At 46.1% G+C, this 19658-nt stretch overlaps 1 protein-coding gene across 1 annotated transcript; it reads left to right on the top strand.

Annotated features, from left to right (window-relative positions):
- The first annotated feature begins 601 nt into the window (after positions 1-601).
- Positions 602-18697, top strand: RBP5 (retinol binding protein 5). The gene is made up of 4 exons (XM_066598870.1): positions 602-674; positions 2728-2906; positions 16167-16268; positions 18617-18697. Exons 1-4 carry the CDS (start codon positions 602-604, stop codon positions 18665-18667), a joined length of 405 nt encoding a protein of 134 aa, XP_066454967.1. The 3' UTR covers positions 18668-18697.
- Positions 18698-19658: the final 961 nt, after the last annotated feature.

Below are 19658 nucleotides of genomic sequence, written 5' to 3'. Positions count from 1 at the left end.
CAGGTGAAACTGCTGCCTCTGAACCCCCTATAGCTAGTCCCTGCATATTTGAAATAGGTGCTACCATTCTATCTATAATAAGTTGAGGGTCTGGTAAACTCCCCAGGACCACCCAAATGCCTCTTACAGTCTGTTTATGGAGCAGCGGGCACCTACAAGGTACCAAACCCACATGGGACACTATATTAATGCCCCTATAGTTATCCCACAAAAAGGCAAGATCACTTTAAATTAATCTGCTACACCCCACCCAGAATAAAACTTATCGCCTTGTCTAATCAACAGTGAAGATCCAATAGTCCTCATTATCCGGACCGCTATGAGCGCTGCTCCTGGCAGACTGGAGGTTAATGTTGTTGCTGTTTGTCTAATCTGGGATTATATTTCTGTGTGGGCCTGGCTGAGATATAATGGGGATTAGGTTGGACATTAAAGGGAGACAGATGAGGCAGAAGCAGCGACGACAGAGAGAGGAAAGGGATTTACTGAGAGGAAGGCAGCACACACAGGGCAGGCAGGGACAAGGACTGACCCATAACATGAGGTAAAAGGTATCCCCAGGCAGGAGCAATATAATCACATACCAGCACAGGGCACCAGCATGGCCGAAGTGTTCAATGGAAAGTTCGAGCTGGCGTCACAGGAAAACCTGGAGGAATATCTCAAAGCTTTAAGTAAGAAATCAACACTTAGTGTAGGATGGAAAAGCGGCATGAGGGCGCAAAGATAACGACAGCACCCGCAGACTATAATGTTAGACTATGATGTGAGGGTGAAGCGGATTTTGGGCATAATGGGATAGGGTCTTATAGTACTGACAGTGGGACTGACAAATTGCAGGGTACGAAAGGATGGGCAGCTAGCAGAGTTGTCGGTGGGGCACTGAGGGCATTGCTGAGTATAATGTGATGGAGGTAATAATGTTAGTGGGATAACATGATGGAGGCAACAATATTGTAATGAGGGTAACATGTTGCTGGGTTTGAATTGATAGGGGTAACAATAATGCTGGGCATAATGTCACGTGGTGCCAATGTGGCAGGGTAAACTATAATGGGGTAAAAAGTTGCTGGAATAATGTGATGGGGATAATAATGTTGCTGGGTATAAAGTGATGGGGGTAACAATGTCTCTGAGCATAATGTAATACAGGGAACGATGTTGTTGCTATAATGTAATAAAGGTAACGATGTTGCTGGCATAATCTGATGAAAGTAACAATATCGCCTGGTATAATGTGATGAGGGTAACAGTGTTCCTGGCCATAAATTGATGGGGGTAATAATGTTGCTGGACATAATGTGATGTAGTACCAACGTTGCAGGATATAATATGATGGGGTAAAAAGGTTACTGTTATAATGTGATGAGGTAACTATGTTGCTGGTATAATGTCATAGAGGTGACAGTGTTGCAGGCTATAATGTGATGGGGTAACAATATTGCTGGGTAACAGTGTTGCTGGGTATAATGTGATGGGGTAACAATATTGGTGGGTAACAGTGTTGCTGGGTTTAATGTGATGGGGTAACAATATTGGTGGGTAACAGGGTTGCTGGGTATAATGTGATGGGGTAACAATATTGATGGGTAACAGTGTTGCTGGGTATAATGTGATGGGGTAACAATATTGATGGGTAACAGTGTTGCTGGGTATAATGTGATGGGGTAACAATATTAGTGGGTAACAGTGTTGCTGGATATAATGTGATGGGGTAACAATATTGGTAGGTAACAGTGTTGCTGGATATAATGTGATCTGGGTAATAATATTGGTGGGTAACAGTGTTGCTGGGTATAATGTGATGGGTAACAATATTGGTGGGTAACAGTGTTGCCGGGTATAATGTGATCGGGGTAATAATATTGGTGGGTAACAGTGTTGCTGGGTATAATGTGATGGGTAACAATATTGGTGGGTAACAGTGTTGCTGGGTATAATGTGATGGGGTAACAATGTTGCTGGGTAACAGTGTTGCTGGGTATAATGTGATGGGGTAACAATATTGGTGGGTAACAGTGTTGCTGGGTATAATGTGATGGGGTAACAATATTGGTGGGTAACAACGTTGCTGGGTATAATGTGATGGGGTAACAATATTGGTGGGTAACAGGGTTGCTGTGTATAATGTGATCGGGGTAACAATATTGGTGAGTAACAGTGTTGCTGGGTATAGTGTGATGGGGTAACAATATTGCTGAGTAACAGGGTTGCTGGGTATAATGTGATGGGGTAACAATATTTGTGGGTAACAGTGTTGCTGGGTATAATGTGATGGGGTAAGAATATTGATGGGTAACAGTGTTGCTGGGTATAATGTGATGGGGTAAGAATATTGATGGGTAACAGGGTTGCTGGATATAATGTGATGGGGTAACAATATTGCTGGGTAACTGGGTTGCTGGGTTTAATGTGATGGGGTAACAATATTGCTGGGTAACAGGGTTGCTGGGTATAATGTGATGGGGTAACAATATTGGTGGGTAACAGTGTTGCCGAGTATAATGTGATGGGGGTAACTATTGCTGGATGTAATGTGAAGAGATGGTGTAGTATAATGTCGTGGGGTGAGGGAGTGTCTTACGCTAAGACGCTAAGTATGAAACTCTTTTATATCAGTCTAGTAATCTGCAAAGACTTGATAATCTGTAAAGACTCTGTCAGCCATATTTGTTGCTGCGTATATAATACCGCCCTGTTCTTCTCACATCATCTTTCTACTTGTAGATTTAAATATCGCTCTGCGGAAGATTGTTATTCTTCTGCGCCCAGAGAAAGAGTTTATAGTGGATGGTAACCACATAATAATCCGAACACTCAGCACCTTCCGGAATTACATCATGGATTTCACCTTGGGGGAAGAGTTTGAAGAGGACCTGGGTGCCATAGACGGTCGAATCTGCAAGGTATACATTGTAAGGGATGAGTGAGAGGGGCGCACTATGCTGGACGTTTGAACCTGATAGATAATTATGATTACATGTAGGCTAAATCCATGTTATATAGGAACTAGGAACTCTCACAGTGCAGTGACAGCTAAGTGGAGTGGTAGGCCAAACCAAGCATTCACATTGGACTCACAATCCCTCATGCCTCCTTGGATGTTAATCCCAGCAGCAAACTGGAAAACATTCCATGCCACTGTGATCTCTTCAAACCCCAGGACAACTAGGGATGTTACCACTGACCACCTCACTACTCTAGACCACCAGGAAATTACTACTGACCACCTTATCACTCTAGACCACTAGAGATTTTACCACAGACTACTTTACTACTCTAGACCATCAAGAATTTCACCACTGACTACCTCACCACCATATATCACCAGGGATATTGCCATTATCCTCTTCTGAATGCTAGCCAACCAGGAATATTATCATTAAACTCATCACCAAGACAGACCACCAGGGATGTTAACACGGATCATCTCACCACTGTTGACCACCAGGGATTTTTTCGCTGACCACCTTACCACTGTTGACCAACAGGGATTTTTTCTGCTGACCACCACTGTAAACCATCAGGGATTTTTGTGCTAACTATCTCACCACTTTAGACCTCCAGGGATGTTACCACTGACCAGTTCTCCACTCTAGACCACTAGGGATTTTAAGACTGACCACCTCTCCACCCTAGTCCACCAGGGATATTACCATTAAGTTCTTCCCCTATCTAGACCACTAGGATCATTGCTATTAAACCCATCACCACCCTACACCACCAGGGACTTAACCACTGATCACGTCACCAACATAGTCCACCAGGGATGTTATCACTGACCACCTTACCACCCTAGAACTCCAGGGATATTCCCACTGACCACCTCATGACCATAGATCACTAGAGGTATTGACATAATCTTCTTCTGCACCATAGACAACCAGGTATATTACTTTTAAACTCATCACCGCCATAAACCACCAGGGATGTTACCACTGACCACCTCACCACCATAGATCCCCAGAGATATTGCCATTAACCTCTTCTGCATTGTAGACCACCAAGTATATTATTATTAAACTCATCACCACCATAAAACACGAGGGATGTTACCACTGACCACCTCACTACTGTAGGTCACCTGGGATTTTTCCACTCACCATCTCACCACTCTAGACCACCAGGGATTTTAGCACTGAGCGCCTCACCACCCTAGACCACATGGATGTTATCACTGTCCACCTTTCCATTGTAGACAACCAGAAATTTTGCCATTAGCCTCATCTCTATCCTATATCACCAATAATATTACCATTAAACCCATCATCACCCTACACCACCAGAAATGTTACCTCTGAACACTTCTCCACCCAAATCCACCAAGAATGTTACCACTGACCAACTCACCATTGTGGACCACTAGTGATATTTGCATTAACTGCCTTTCCACCTCTGACAACCAGGAATATTACCATTAAACCCATCATCACCCTAGAACACCGGGAATATGGCCATTAAACTCTTTGATACATTATATCTACAAGAATATTACTATTACTCCCTATGTAACCTAGACCACCCGGGAAAGCAATTATAATCTCCTACTATCCTAAACCGCCAGGGATCCTAGCATAAACTATTACGAATCTCTCATAAGCCATTCTATACCATTGTTTCTGAACTCTAGTGCTCAAGTTTCCCCAACAGATCATGATTTGGGGATATCCTATAAAGAGAACACCTGAGGTAATGTCTGAGGCATTGGCAATAATCACATCACCTCTGCAAAACTAAGGATATCCTAAAAACATAATCTATTACTTGTTGGGGTCACTTGTTGAGAATGTTGTTCTAGACCACCAGGAATATTACTCACCCCTAAGCAATTTATATTGAGCCACCGTAAACAATTTAAAAAGAAGCCCAATTCACCTTAGACAACCTGGAACATTAATCCTTATGACATCATACATAACCAGGAACATTACACTCTATACTACCGAGGATACAAATATTCATCCTAAACCACCCTAAACCACTGTCAGATCTTTACCCCACTAATCCCCCAGGGATGTTAACATTGACCACCCTACTAACCTAGACTACCAGGAATGTTACCACTGACCATATCTTCATCTTAGAGCACATAGAAATTGCTGTAAATCTCTTTCCCACCCTAGACCAGCAGGACTATAATCATTTAACTCGTCTCCACACTAGGCAACCAATGATGTTACCACTGATCACCCTAGACCACATAAAAACATAATCCATGACTTGTTGGGGCCACTTGTTGAGAATGCTGTTCTAGACCACCAGGAATATTACTTACCCCTAAGCAAATTTATATTGAGCCACCGTAAACAATTTAAAAAGAAGCCCAATTCACCTTAGACAACCTGGAACATTAATCCTTATGACATCATACATAACCAGGAACATTACACTCTATACTACCGAGGATACTAATATTCATCCTAAACCATCCTAAACCACTGTAAGATCTTTACCCCACTAATCCCCCAGGGATGTTAACATTGACCACCCTACTAACCTAGACCTCCAGGAATGTTACCACTGACCACATCTTCATCTTAGAGCACATAGATATTGCCGTAAACCTCTTTCCCACCTTAGACCACCAGGACTATAATCATTTAACTCATTTCCACACTAGGCAACCAATGATGTTACCACTGATCACCCTAGACCACATAAAAACATAATCCATGACTTGTTGGGGCCACTTGTTGAGAATGCTGTTCTAGACCACCAGGGATATTATTACTTACCCCTAAGCAACCTTAGAAAAACAAGGATATTACCATTTACTATAGAGTCACCCTAGACAACTGAAAAGAAGCCCAGTTCACCCTAGACGACCAAGAACACTACTATTGACCCCTATAATACCCTATAGTACCAATGATATCAAAATTCACCCTAAGCCACCCTACACCACCATAGATATGAGATATGGAAGTATAAACCACCCTAGACCACTAAAAATAAGAATCTTTACCCTCTACATATCCACAAACACCACCATAGAAACTAAAGAACCTCCCGAACCACCTCATATTTTCTGGACTCAGTATGGCAGAGGGTGTTATGATGGGTACTCTGTAGCGGCATTGCTCGAACAATGAATTGCAGTATTTTTTGTTTTGAGCTAAAAACCCACAATATTGGGGTGACTGTAGTAATGTTACAGAGTATATTACGAGATGGAGCTGACAATGTTTCTACTTGCAATATTATGGGGGCTGACAATGTTGCAGACTATTATATATGGACTCAGAGATTCGACTGGAATATATCCCACACACAAGGATAAAATAGAACACCCATCACATACACTCATTGGCAAAATAAGGCTTTTGTCCTCTTGACATCAACATGTTCTGGCTTCTGTATGATCAGCCATCATAATCCTCCCACACTCCTCACTTTTCGGTGCCTCCAGCAGCAACACAACACAACCATATTATTCATCGCAACCTTGAGTTAACAGCCAAACATAATGTACAAAAATACATAATGATTATGATATACCCTATGGATAATGTGATAGCGGGGCACTGCATACACTACTAGACGGACACCTAGTGGTAATACGGAGTACAACAGATCTGGAGCATAAAACATCGAAAACTACTTCTGAATCAGTAAAGAAAATCTACAGCAGGAGAGATGAAGAACATTACAGTTCAGCACGGCCATCTGCTGGACACAAGCAGTTTTGCAGGAGCAGACTGAGGCTACATCAACTGATTACCACAAATGCTACAATTTCAAAGGGAAAAGTGGCCTTGCAAATGAAAAAAAAAATGTGTTCATGTTCAACTTTTTATAGTTGCAGTAATGCCTGTGTGGTGTAGTATATAGAGTAACTGTCGGCTGTCCTGTGTGGTGTAGTATATAGAGGAGCTGTCGGCTCTCCTGTGTGGTGTAGTATATAGAGGAGCTGTTGGCTCTCCTGTGTGGTGTAGTATATAGAGGAGCTGTCAGCTCTCCTGTGTGGTGTAGTATATAGAGAAACTGTCGGCTGTCCTGTGTGGTGTAGTATATAGAGGAGCTGTCGGCTCTCCTGTGTGGTGTAGTATATAGAGGAGCTGTCTGCACTCCTGTGTGGTGTAGTATATAGAGGAGCTGTCGGCTCTCCTGTGTGCTGTAGTATATAGAGGTGCTGTCGGCTCTCCTGTGTGGTGTAGTATATAAACGAGCTGTTGGCTCCCCTGTGTCGTGTAGTATATAGAGGAGCTGTTGGCTCCCCTGTGTGGTGTAGTATATAGAGGAGCTGTCGGCTCTCCTGTGTGGTGTACTATATAGAGGAGCTGTTGGCTCCCCTGTGTGGTGTAGTATATAGAGGAGCTGTCGGCTCTCCTGTGTGGTGTAGTATATAGAGAAACTGTCGGCTGTCCTGTGTGGTGTAGTATATAGAGGAGCTGTCGGCTCTCCTGTGTGGTGTAGTATATAGAGGAGCTGTCTGCACTCCTGTGTGGTGTAGTATATAGAGGAGCTGTCGGCTCTCCTGTGTGCTGTAGTATATAGAGGAGCTGTCGGCTCTCCTGTGTGGTGTAGTATATAAACGAGCTGTTGGCTCCCCTGTGTGGTGTAGTATATAGAGGAGCTGTTGGCTCCCCTGTGTGGTGTAGTATATAGAGGAGCTGTCGGCTCTCCTGTGTGGTGTACTATATAGAGGAGCTGTTGGCTCCCCTGTGTGGTGTAGTATATAGAGGAGCTGTCGGCTCTACTGTGTGGTGTAGTATATAGAGGAGCTGTCGGCTCTCCTGTGTGGTGTAGTATATAGAGGAGCTGTCGGCTCTCCTGTGTTGTGTAGTATATAGAGGAGCTGTCGGCTGTACTGTTTGGTGTAGTATATAGAGGAGCTGTCGGCTCTCCTTTGTGGTGTAGTATATAGAGGAGCTGTCGGCTCTCCTGTGTGGTGTAGTATATAGAGGAGTTGTCAGCTCTCCCGTGCGGTGTAGTATATAGAGAAGTTGTGGGCTCTCCTGTGTGGAGTAGTATATAGAGGATCTGTGGGCTCTCTTGCGTTGTGTAGTATATAGAGGAGCTGTCGGCTCTCCTGTGTAGTGTAATATATAGAGGAGCTGTCGGCTCTCCTGTGTGGTGTAGTATATAGAGGAGCTGTCGGCTCTCCTGTGTAGTGTAATATAGAGAGGAGCTGTAGGCTCTCCTGTGTGGTGTAGTATATAGAGGAGCTGTCGACTCTCCTGTCTGGTGTAGTATACAGAGGAGCTGTTGGCTCTCCTGTGTGGTGTAGTATATATAGCAGCTGTCGGCTCTCCTGCGCGGTGTAGTATATAGAGGAGCTGTCGGCTTTACTGTGCGGTGTAGTATATAGAAGAGCTGTCGTCTCTCCTGTATGTTGTGTAGTATATAGAGGAGCTGTCGGCTCTCCTGTGTGGTGTAGTATATAGAGAAGCTGTGGGCTCTCCTGTGTGATGTAGTATATAGAGGATCTGTGGGCTCTCTTGTGTTGTGTAGTATATAGAGGCGCTGCCGGCTCTCCTGTGTGGTGTAGTATATAGAGGAGCTGTCGGCTCTCCTGTGTGGTGTAGTATATAGAGGAACTGTCGGCTCTCCTGTGTGGTGTAGTATATAGAGGAACTGTCGGCTCTCCTGTGTGGTGTAGTATATAGAGGAGCTGTGGGCTCTCCTGTGTGGTGTAGTATATAGAGGAGCTGTCGGCTCTCCTGTGTGGTGTAGTATATAGAGGAGCTGTCAGCTCTCCTGTGTGGTGTATTATATAGAGGAGCTGTCGGCTCTCCTGTGTGGTGTATTATATAGAGGAGCTGTCGGCTCTCCTGTGTAGTGTATTATATAGAGAAGCTATCAGCTCTCCTGTGTGGTGTAGTATATAGAGGAGCTGTCGGCTCTCCTGTGTGGTGTAGTATATAGAGGAGCTGTCAGCTCCTCTGTATGGTATACCATATAGAGGAGCTGATGGCTATCCTGTGTGGTGTAGTATATAGAGGAGCTGTCGGCTGTCCTGTGTGGTGTAGTATATAGAGGAGCTGTCGGCTCTACTGTGTGGTGTAGTATATAGAGCTGCTATCAGCTCTCCAGTGTGGTGTAGTATATAGAGGAGCTGTCGGCTCTCCTATGTGGTGTAGTATATAATGGAGCTGTCAGCTCCCCCATATGGTATAGTATATAGAGGAGCTGATGGCTCTCCTGTGTGGTGTAGTATATAGAAAAGCTGTCGGCTCTCCTGTGTGGTCTATTATATAAAGGAGCTGTCGGCTCTCCTCTGTGGTGTATTATATAGAGGAGCTGTCGGCTCTCCTCTGTGGTATAGTATATATGTGATGTAGTATATAGAGGAGCTGTTGGCTCTTCTGTGTGGTGTAGTATATAGAAGTGCTGTCGGCTCTCATGTGTGGTGTAGCATATAGAGGTGCTGTGGGCTCTCCTGTGCGGTGTAGTGTATAGAGGAGCTGTCGGCTCTCCTGTGTGGTGTAGTATATAGAGGAGCTGTCGGCTCTCCAGTGTGGTGTAGTATATAGAGGAGCTGTTGGCTCTCCTGTGTGGTGTAGTATATAGAGGAGCTGTCGGCTCTCCTGTGCGGTGTAGTGTATAGAGGAGCTGTCGGCTCTCCTGTGTGGTGTAGTATATAGAGGAGCTATCGGCTCTCCTGTGTGGTGTAGTATATAAAGGAGCTGTCGGCTCTCCTGTGTGGTGTAGTATATAGAGGAGCTGTCGGCTATACTGTTTGGTGTAGTATTTAGTGGAGCTGTTGGCTCTCCTGTGTGGTGTAGTATATAGAGGAGCTGTCGGCTCTCCTGTGGGGTGTAGTATATAGAGGAGCTGTCTGCAATCCTGTGTGGTGTAGTATATAGAGGAGCTGTTGGCTCTCCTGTGTGGTGTAGTATATAGAGGAGCTGTCGGCTCTGCTGTTTGGTGTAGTATATAGAGGAGCTGTCGGCTCCCCTGTGTGGTGTATTTTATAGAGGAGCTGTGGGCTGTCCTGTGTGGTGTATTATATAGAGGAGCTGTGGGCTCTCCTGTGTGGTGTAGTATATAGCGGAGCTGTCGGCTCTCCTGTGTGGTGTAGTATATAGAGGAGCTGTCGGCTCTCCTGTGTGTTGCAGTATATAGAGGAGCTGTGGGCTCTCCTGTGTGGTGCGGTATATAGAGGAGCTGTCAGCTCTACTGTTTGGTGTAGTATATAGAGGAGCTGTCGGCTCTACTGTTTGGTGTAGTATATAGAGGAGCTGTCGGCTCTCCTGTGTGGTGCGGTATATAGAGGAGCTGTCGGCTCTGCTGTGTGGTGTAGTATATAGAGGAGCAGTTGGCTCTCCTGTGTGGTGCGGTATATAGAGGAGCTGTCGGCTCTCCTGTGCAGTGTAGTATATAGAGGAGCTGTCGGCTGTCCTGTGTGGTGTAGTATATAGAGGAGCTGTCGGCTCTCCTGTGTGTTGCAGTATATAGAGGAGCTGTGGGCTCTCCTGTGTGGTGCGGTATATAGAGGAGCTGTCAGCTCTACTGTTTGGTGTAGTATATAGAGGAGCTGTCGGCTCTACTGTTTGGTGTAGTATATAGAGGAGCTGTCGGCTCTCCTGTGTGGTGCGGTATATAGAGGAGCTGTCGGCTCTGCTGTGTGGTGTAGTATATAGAGGAGCAGTTGGCTCTCCTGTGTGGTGCGGTATATAGAGGAGCTGTCGGCTCTCCTGTGCAGTGTAGTATATAGAGGAGCTGTCGGCTCTCCTGTGTGGTGCAGTATATAGAGGAGCTGTCGGCTCTCCTGTGTGATGTAGTATATAGAGGAGCTGTCGGCTCTCCTGTGTGGTGTGGTATATAGAGGAGCTGTCGGCTCTCCTGTGTGGTGTAGTATATAGAGGAGCTGTCGGCTCTCCTGTGTGGAGTAGTATATAGAGGAGCTGTCGGCTGTCCTGTGTGGTGTAGTATATAGAGGAGCTGTCGGCTCTACTGTTTGGTGTAGTATATAGAGGAGCTGTCTGCACTCCTGTGTAGTGTAGTATATAGAGGAGCTGTCGGCTCTCCTGTGTGGAGTAGTATATAGAGGAGCTGTCGGCTGTCCTGTGTGGTGTAGTATATAGAGGAGCTGTCGGCTCTCCTGTGTGGAGTAGTATATAGAGGAGCTGTCGGCTGTCCTGTGTGGTGTAGTATATAGAGGAGCTGTTGGCTCTCCTGTGTGGTGTAGTATATAGAGGAGCTGTCAGCTCTCCTGTGTGGTGTAGTATATAGAGAAACTGTCGGCTGTCCTGTGTGGTGTAGTATATAGAGGAGCTGTCGGCTCTCCTGTGTGGTGTAGTATATAGAGGAGCTGTCTGCACTCCTGTGTGGTGTAGTATATAGAGGAGCTGTCGGCTCTCCTGTGTGCTGTAGTATATAGAGGTGCTGTCGGCTCTCCTGTGTGGTGTAGTATATAAACGAGCTGTTGGCTCCCCTGTGTCGTGTAGTATATAGAGGAGCTGTTGGCTCCCCTGTGTGGTGTAGTATATAGAGGAGCTGTCGGCTCTCCTGTGTGGTGTACTATATAGAGGAGCTGTTGGCTCCCCTGTGTGGTGTAGTATATAGAGGAGCTGTCGGCTCTCCTGTGTGGTGTAGTATATAGAGAAACTGTCGGCTGTCCTGTGTGGTGTAGTATATAGAGGAGCTGTCGGCTCTCCTGTGTGGTGTAGTATATAGAGGAGCTGTCTGCACTCCTGTGTGGTGTAGTATATAGAGGAGCTGTCGGCTCTCCTGTGTGCTGTAGTATATAGAGGAGCTGTCGGCTCTCCTGTGTGGTGTAGTATATAAACGAGCTGTTGGCTCCCCTGTGTGGTGTAGTATATAGAGGAGCTGTTGGCTCCCCTGTGTGGTGTAGTATATAGAGGAGCTGTCGGCTCTCCTGTGTGGTGTACTATATAGAGGAGCTGTTGGCTCCCCTGTGTGGTGTAGTATATAGAGGAGCTGTTGGCTCTACTGTGTGGTGTAGTATATAGAGGAGCTGTCGGCTCTCCTGTGTGGTGTAGTATATAGAGGAGCTGTCGGCTCTCCTGTGTTGTGTAGTATATAGAGGAGCTGTCGGCTGTACTGTTTGGTGTAGTATATAGAGGAGCTGTCGGCTCTCCTTTGTGGTGTAGTATATAGAGGAGCTGTCGGCTCTCCTGTGTGGTGTAGTATATAGAGGAGTTGTCAGCTCTCCCGTGCGGTGTAGTATATAGAGAAGTTGTGGGCTCTCCTGTGTGGAGTAGTATATAGAGGATCTGTGGGCTCTCTTGCGTTGTGTAGTATATAGAGGAGCTGTCGGCTCTCCTGTGTAGTGTAATATATAGAGGAGCTGTCGGCTCTCCTGTGTGGTGTAGTATATAGAGGAGCTGTCGGCTCTCCTGTGTAGTGTAATATAGAGAGGAGCTGTAGGCTCTCCTGTGTGGTGTAGTATATAGAGGAGCTGTCGACTCTCCTGTCTGGTGTAGTATACAGAGGAGCTGTTGGCTCTCCTGTGTGGTGTAGTATATATAGCAGCTGTCGGCTCTCCTGCGCGTAGTAGTATATAGAGGAGCTGTCGGCTTTACTGTGCGGTGTAGTATATAGAAGAGCTGTCGTCTCTCCTGTATGTTGTGTAGTATATAGAGGAGCTGTCGGCTCTCCTGTGTGGTGTAGTATATAGAGAAGCTGTGGGCTCTCCTGTGTGATGTAGTATATAGAGGATCTGTGGGCTCTCTTGTGTTGTGTAATATATAGAGGCGCTGCCGACTCTCCTGTGTGGTGTAGTATATAGAGGAGCTGTCGGCTCTCCTGTGTGGTGTAGTATATAGAGGAACTGTCGGCTCTCCTGTGTGGTGTAGTATATAGAGGAACTGTCGGCTCTCCTGTGTGGTGTAGTATATAGAGGAGCTGTGGGCTCTCCTGTGTGGTGTAGTATATAGAGGAGCTGTCGGCTCTCCTGTGTGGTGTAGTATATAGAGGAGCTGTTGACTCTCCTGTGTGGTGTAGTATATAGAGGAGCTGTCGACTCTCCTGTGTGGTGTAGTATATAGAGGAGCTGTCGACTCTCCTGTGTGGTATAGTATATAGAGGAGCTGTCAGCTCCTCTGTATGGTATACCATATAGAGGAGCTGATGGCTATCCTGTGTGGTGTAGTATATAGAAGAGCTGTCGGCTCTCCTGTGTGGTGTATTATACAGAGGAGCTGTCAGCTCTCCTGTGTGGTGTATTATATAGAGGAGCTGTCGGCTCTCCTGTGTGGTGTATTATATAGAGGAGCTGTCGGCTCTCCTGTGTAGTGTATTATATAGAGAAGCTATCAGCTCTCCTGTGTGGTGTAGTATATAGAGGAGCTGTCGGCTCTCCTGTGTGGTGTAGTATATAGAGGAGCTGTCAGCTCCTCTGTATGGTATACCATATAGAGGAGCTGATGGCTATCCTGTGTGGTGTAGTATATAGAGGAGCTGTCGGCTGTCCTGTGTGGTGTAGTATATAGAGGAGCTGTCGGCTCTACTGTGTGGTGTAGTATATAGAGCTGCTATCAGCTCTCCTGTGTGGTGTAGTATATAGAGGAGCTGTCGGCTCTCCTATGTGGTGTAGTATATAATGGAGCTGTCAGCTCCCCCATATGGTATAGTATATAGAGGAGCTGATGGCTCTCCTGTGTGGTGTAGTATATAGAGAAGCTGTCAGCTCTCCTGTGTGGTCTATTATATAAAGGAGCTGTCGGCTCTCCTCTGTGGTGTATTATATAGAGGAGCTGTCGGCTCTCCTCTGTGGTGTAGTATATCTGTGATGTAGTATATAGAGGAGCTGTTGGCTCTTCTGTGTGGTGTAGTATATAGAAGTGCTGTCGGCTCTCATGTGTGGTGTAGCATATAGAGGTGCTGTGGGCTCTCCTGTGCGGTGTAGTGTATAGAGGAGCTGTCGGCTCTCCTGTGTGGTGTAGTATATAGAGGAGCTATCGGCTCTCCAGTGTGGTGTAGTATATAGAGGAGCTGTTGGCTCTCCTGTGTGGTGTAGTATATAGAGGAGCTGTCGGCTCTCCTGTGCGGTGTAGTGTATAGAGGAGCTGTCGGCTCTCCTGTGTGGTGTAGTATATAGAGGAGCTATCGGCTCTCCTGTGTGGTGTAGTATATAAAGGAGCTGTCGGCTCTCCTGTGTGGTGTAGTATATAGAGGAGCTGTCGGCTATACTGTTTGGTGTAGTATTTAGTGGAGCTGTTGGCTCTCCTGTGTGGTGTAGTATATAGAGGAGCTGTCGGCTCTCCTGTGGGGTGTAGTATATAGAGGAGCTGTCTGCAATCCTGTGTGGTGTAGTATATAGAGGAGCTGTTGGCTCTCCTGTGTGGTGTAGTATATAGAGGAGCTGTCGGCTCTGCTGTTTGGTGTAGTATATAGAGGAGCTGTCGGCTCCCCTGTGTGGTGTATTTTATAGAGGAGCTGTGGGCTGTCCTGTGTGGTGTATTATATAGAGGAGCTGTGGGCTCTCCTGTGTGGTGTAGTATATAGCGGAGCTGTCGGCTCTCCTGTGTGGTGTAGTATATAGAGGAGCTGTCGGCTCTCCTGTGTGTTGCAGTATATAGAGGAGCTGTGGGCTCTCCTGTGTGGTGCGGTATATAGAGGAGCTGTCAGCTCTACTGTTTGGTGTAGTATATAGAGGAGCTGTCGGCTCTACTGTTTGGTGTAGTATATAGAGGAGCTGTCGGCTCTCCTGTGTGGTGCGGTATATAGAGGAGCTGTCGGCTCTGCTGTGTGGTGTAGTATATAGAGGAGCAGTTGGCTCTCCTGTGTGGTGCGGTATATAGAGGAGCTGTCGGCTCTCCTGTGCAGTGTAGTATATAGAGGAGCTGTCGGCTCTCCTGTGTGGTGTAGTATATAGAGGAGCTGTCGGCTCTCCTGTGTGATGTAGTATATAGAGGAGCTGTCGGCTCTCCTGTGTGGTGTGGTATATAGAGGAGCTGTCGGCTCTCCTGTGTGGTGTAGTATATAGAGGAGCTGTCGGCTCTCCTGTGTGGAGTAGTATATAGAGGAGCTGTCGGCTGTCCTGTGTGGTGTAGTATATAGAGGAGCTGTCGGCTCTACTGTTTGGTGTAGTATATAGAGGAGCTGTCTGCACTCCTGTGTAGTGTAGTATATAGAGGAGCTGTCGGCTCTCCTGTGTGGAGTAGTATATAGAGGAGCTGTCGGCTGTCCTGTGTGGTGTAGTATATAGAGGAGCTGTCGGCTCTCCTGTGTGGTGTAGTATATAGAGGAGCTGTCGGCTCTCCTGTGTGGTGTAGTATATAGAGGAGCTGTCGGCTGTCCTGTGTGGTGTAGTATATAGAGGAGCTGTCTGCACTCCTGTGTAGTGTAGTATATAGAGGAGCTGTCGGCTCTCCTGTGTGGAGTAGTATATAGAGGAGCTGTCGGCTGTCCTGTGTGGTGTAGTATATAGAGGAGCTGTCGGCTCTCCTGTGCGGTGTAGTATATAGAGGAGCTGTCGGCTCTCCTATGTGGTGTAGTATATAGAGGAGCTGTACGCTCTCCTGTATGGTGTAGTATATATGTGATATAGTATATAGGGGAGCTGTCGGCTCTCCTGTGCGGTGTAGTACATAGTGGAGCTGTCATCATTGAATGACTGTGACTGGTTCATTGAGCGCTGGCTGTGACTGGCTGAGCCGCAGAGTTCGAGAGGCAATCACAGCCAGCGCTTCCTAGAGGCAGAGTTGTGAACCTTCAAGACAGAAAGCGCTTGCTGAAAACTACAAGCAAGTCTGTCAGAGATGAATAGGAGATACGTGGCAGACCTGACTGCGGCTGTTAGGTGATTTTTTTTATTTAGTTTTTTTTAAAGGAGCTAGGGCTTATTTTTGGTATATGACTTATATTTCAAGCACCCCTGAAAATCCTGGCAAAGTCGCACTGCAAAGTCGCACGACTTAGTAGCGACATGAAATTGTGATATTGCGGCAAGGAAACGCAGTGATATTGCATAGAACACAAATGTGATGTCGCTGCGATTTACTCCCGGTGATATCTCTGTCGTCCGTGTGAAAGAGGCCGAAGTCCTAAGAAATGATGCAGCAGAATTGTTATTTTTGGCAGCACTAACGCACGAGGAGCATCGCCAGCATTTAAGCCCATCAAACCCATCAGAGACAAAGAATAGAGATATCAGATCTGTTAACAGCAGCTTGCTGGTGGTTTCCTTGTGGCGACTGAATCATTTTTCATTTCTACGTAAGTAATATACTATGTCCTAATTCTGTTTATTACAGACGACGGTGACCTGGGAGGGTAACAAGCTGATATGTGTGCAGAAGGGCGAGGTGCCAAACCGTGGCTGGAAGCAGTGGATGGAGGGAAACGTGTTGTATGCGGTGAGATATCAGCTTTATCAAACTCCACACCAAGTTTGTCACTTCTACTAGCTACGTTAGGCTAACTTTACACGGGCAAGCGCAATATCGGGCCGTGAATCATGGCCTAATATCACGCTCGCCAACATGCGATTTTCCCATGGATGCAAGGCGTTTTTATCTTAAAACCGCCTTGCATCATTTCGGGGAAGCAGCGGTCCTCCGGCGCGGCTGACAGCTATGGTGAAGGATCACAGAGTTTCTTCCATTGCTTTCAATGGGAAAGCCTCACATCAAACCACGTGCACCTAGCACATGCTACAACGCCCTGCTGGCCCCGTTGAAAGCAATGGGCGATGTGAGGGGACACCCAAAAATAGGAGGTGCCGCAATTTGTTTCCTGCATCGCATTGCGGTGCAATGCGGGAAGAAAAATCGCTCATGTGTATGACTCCCTTCGAAAGAATGGGGCTCATATTCGGGTGAGATTTGTGCATCTCGCAACACACAATTCTCGTGCGATTTTCTCGGCTGTATGAAAACGGCCTTACTGTTGTACATCGTAGCCCCCAGAACAGTGTAGCCTCTGGCTTTTATAAAACTACTAGTAATTATTAGGAAATTATAGTACCAGATTTATGGTGGCGCAATGCGCCACTTACTGATATAATCTAGTGAAAGGGATTGAAGTTGTAAGCACGCGGCTGCTGTTTAGGACCTGTGATGATGTCATCATCATTGTGCCTCTAGGGTGTTTGATAGATAATAGATAGCTCTGGTACATGCACATCACATACACACAGCTCTGCTATGTGCATTCCACACACAGCTCTGCTACGTGCGCGCCACAAACAGCTCTGCTACATGCGCATCACACACAGCTCTGCTACATGCGCGTCACACACAGATCTGCTAAGTGCGCACGACACACAGCTCTGCTACATGCGCACGACACACAGCTCTGCTACGTGCGTGCCACACACAGCTCTGCTACATGGGGTTTCACACACAGCCCTGCTACATGGGCTTTCACACACAGCTCTGCTATATGGGATTTCACACGCAACTCTGCTACATGCACGTCACAGATACACAGCTCTGCTACATTCGCGCGTCACACACACACAGCTCTGCTACACTCGGGATGACATCAACATCATGTGATCAGGGCCAGAGTTCGGAGCCCAGATGATTAATCACATGACGGTAAAATCATCATAGGTCCTGTATAAGCACACAGCTGCTGTCAGGCTCTGCATGTTTTATGCTTTAGGACCTGCAATGACATCACTGTCATGTGATCAGGGGCGGAGCATGTAACTCACTCATTCACGGACAAGTGGTTGTAAGTACTTTGACAACTCACAACATGTTCTGGCAGCTGCAGCCTAATGAAAGTTGTAGTTTCCCAACAACTTAAGAGCCACTGGTTGGGAGCCACTGTTCTAAAGGTGTTGGGCACCAGAACAAAACTAATGACATAAATACGGCATCAGAAGCAAGCTGTTAACATAAATACAGCATAAACCAAATTTAATACACAGATAAAATACTAGAGCCAAGCTCACATCATAAATACACCCCCACTATTGAGTTCATAATATAAATATAATACCAGAACCAAGCTCAGTACATAAACATAGCACCAAAACAAGTTTATAACATAAGTACTGAACTAGAACCAAGCTCATAACATAGCTACAGCCCCAGAACAAAGCTCGGTATATAAATACTGTCCAGAACCAAGCTTATAACATAAATACAGCACCAGAACCAAGTTCATAACATACATAGCACACAAACCAACCTCAGTATATAAATACAGCCCCAAAACCAAGCTCATAAGAAATACAGTAGCAGAAATAAGTGATTTTGTTGCAGGGGCCTGATGGGCTAACAAGTGTATCTTGGAAAATCAACGGGGCGGAGAAAGAACTTGGGGAATAGTGATTCAGGAATTCAAACTGTGAAAGGTGTTAGAAAAAAAGTTTTTTAATGTATGGACTTGTTGCTGCACATTTTCTGAAAATAAGATCATATTCTATTAATAAGGCTCCTCCCCTAATAAAAGAGGCGGAGCTTGACAACCACCTAATGTTTATCTAACAAGAAGGAAAGGGTTATTAAGAAGAGGGGGCACAGGAATGGCAGCATCCCATAACTGCAAGATTAGACTACACAGAGTTTATTTGCAGTTTGTTACTATGGAGATACATAGTCCTGCATAGGAGCTGTATACACAAAACGGTAGGAGATTGTAAATGAAAACTATTTGCAACATTGCTTCATTTTTTATTTGGAAAGCTTTGCTACAATAGAAATATGTCGCGGAGTTATTTTAACCCTTTAATCCCCTCTTTTTTCCCCAGGAGCTGACGGCGGGGGATGCAGTCTGCATGCAAACCTTCCGCAGAGTATAATGAAGAACCTGCAAACACTGAAGCTCCCTGATAATATGACCATAGAGATACGTTCTTACGTGATTGTTATCAGATCTCTTCATGCTATCGTTATTAATGTCTAATTCAGGGGGTGGCGGATGGACGGCGGTGACCGGTGATAGACTCAGGATGATCGGGTCACTGTCTGTAGGGCTAGAGGGTGGACATGATGCCTTAATAATCCATCCCTGTGAACCAATAACACCTTCAAAGATTGTACAAACCCCGATGACAAGGAAGTTAAAGGGGTCTTCCATATTAAATAAAGTTTAATCATATATCGTTAAACGTCCTCAAAATTTCGAATATACTTTATGTTTCATTTCCTCTACATTTTCAACATCTCTGCTTGCTGTCAAGAAATGGAAATATTCTACTTACCACCAGAGGTTAAAACTAGAGATGAGCGAGCGTACTCGGAAAAGCACTACTCGCTCGAGTAATTTGCTTTATCCGAGTATCGCTGTGCTCGTCCCTGAAGATTCGGGTGCCGCTGCGGCTGACAGGTGAGTCGCAGCAGGGAGCGGGGCAGAGCGGGCGGGAGAGAGGGAGAGAAAGATCTCCCCTCCATTCCTCCCCGCTCTCCCCTGCAGCTCCCCGCTCCGTGCCGGCACCCGAATCTTCAGGGACGAGCACAGCGATACTCGGATAAAGCACATTACTCGAGCGAGTAGTGCTTTTCCGAGTACGCTCGCTCATCTCTAGATACGATGTATCCAGGCTAAACAATCTTCTGAGATGTAAAGACCTTGGCCCCAGACATCTTACCTGCACTGATACATTGTAACAAACACAGGAGGGACATTTGTGTGATGTGTTTAGCTCTAAGAGGATTGTCTAAGCTGGATCCAGTTGTAAGCTGTGAAAACTTTGGCCGAATGCACACGACCAGGCCGGATCCCGCAGCGGAATCTGACCCGATGTCCGGCCTGTGGCCCCTGCGGACCTGTCTGTAGTGTTTCTTCATCTG

The sequence above is a fragment of the Eleutherodactylus coqui genome, chromosome 4 (assembly GCF_035609145.1).
Source record: "Eleutherodactylus coqui strain aEleCoq1 chromosome 4, aEleCoq1.hap1, whole genome shotgun sequence".
Lineage (NCBI taxonomy): Eukaryota > Metazoa > Chordata > Amphibia > Anura > Eleutherodactylidae > Eleutherodactylus > Eleutherodactylus coqui.
Note: the sequence above shows the minus strand (reverse complement) of the source record. Positions and strands in the feature narration are given on the sequence as shown.

What these genes read in the sequence shown, in the direction of transcription:
- RBP5 (XM_066598870.1), top strand. Translation starts at nt 602, where the DNA reads ATGGCCGAAGTGTTCAATGGAAAGTTCGAGCTGGCGTCACAGGAAAAC. An exon ending in GGAATATCTCAAAGCTTTAA is followed by an intron (nt 675 to 2,727) that starts GTAAGAAATCAA and finishes TTCTACTTGTAG; the next exon opens with ATTTAAATATCGCTCTGCGG. An exon ending in TAGACGGTCGAATCTGCAAG is followed by an intron (nt 2,907 to 16,166) that starts GTATACATTGTA and finishes TGTTTATTACAG; the next exon opens with ACGACGGTGACCTGGGAGGG.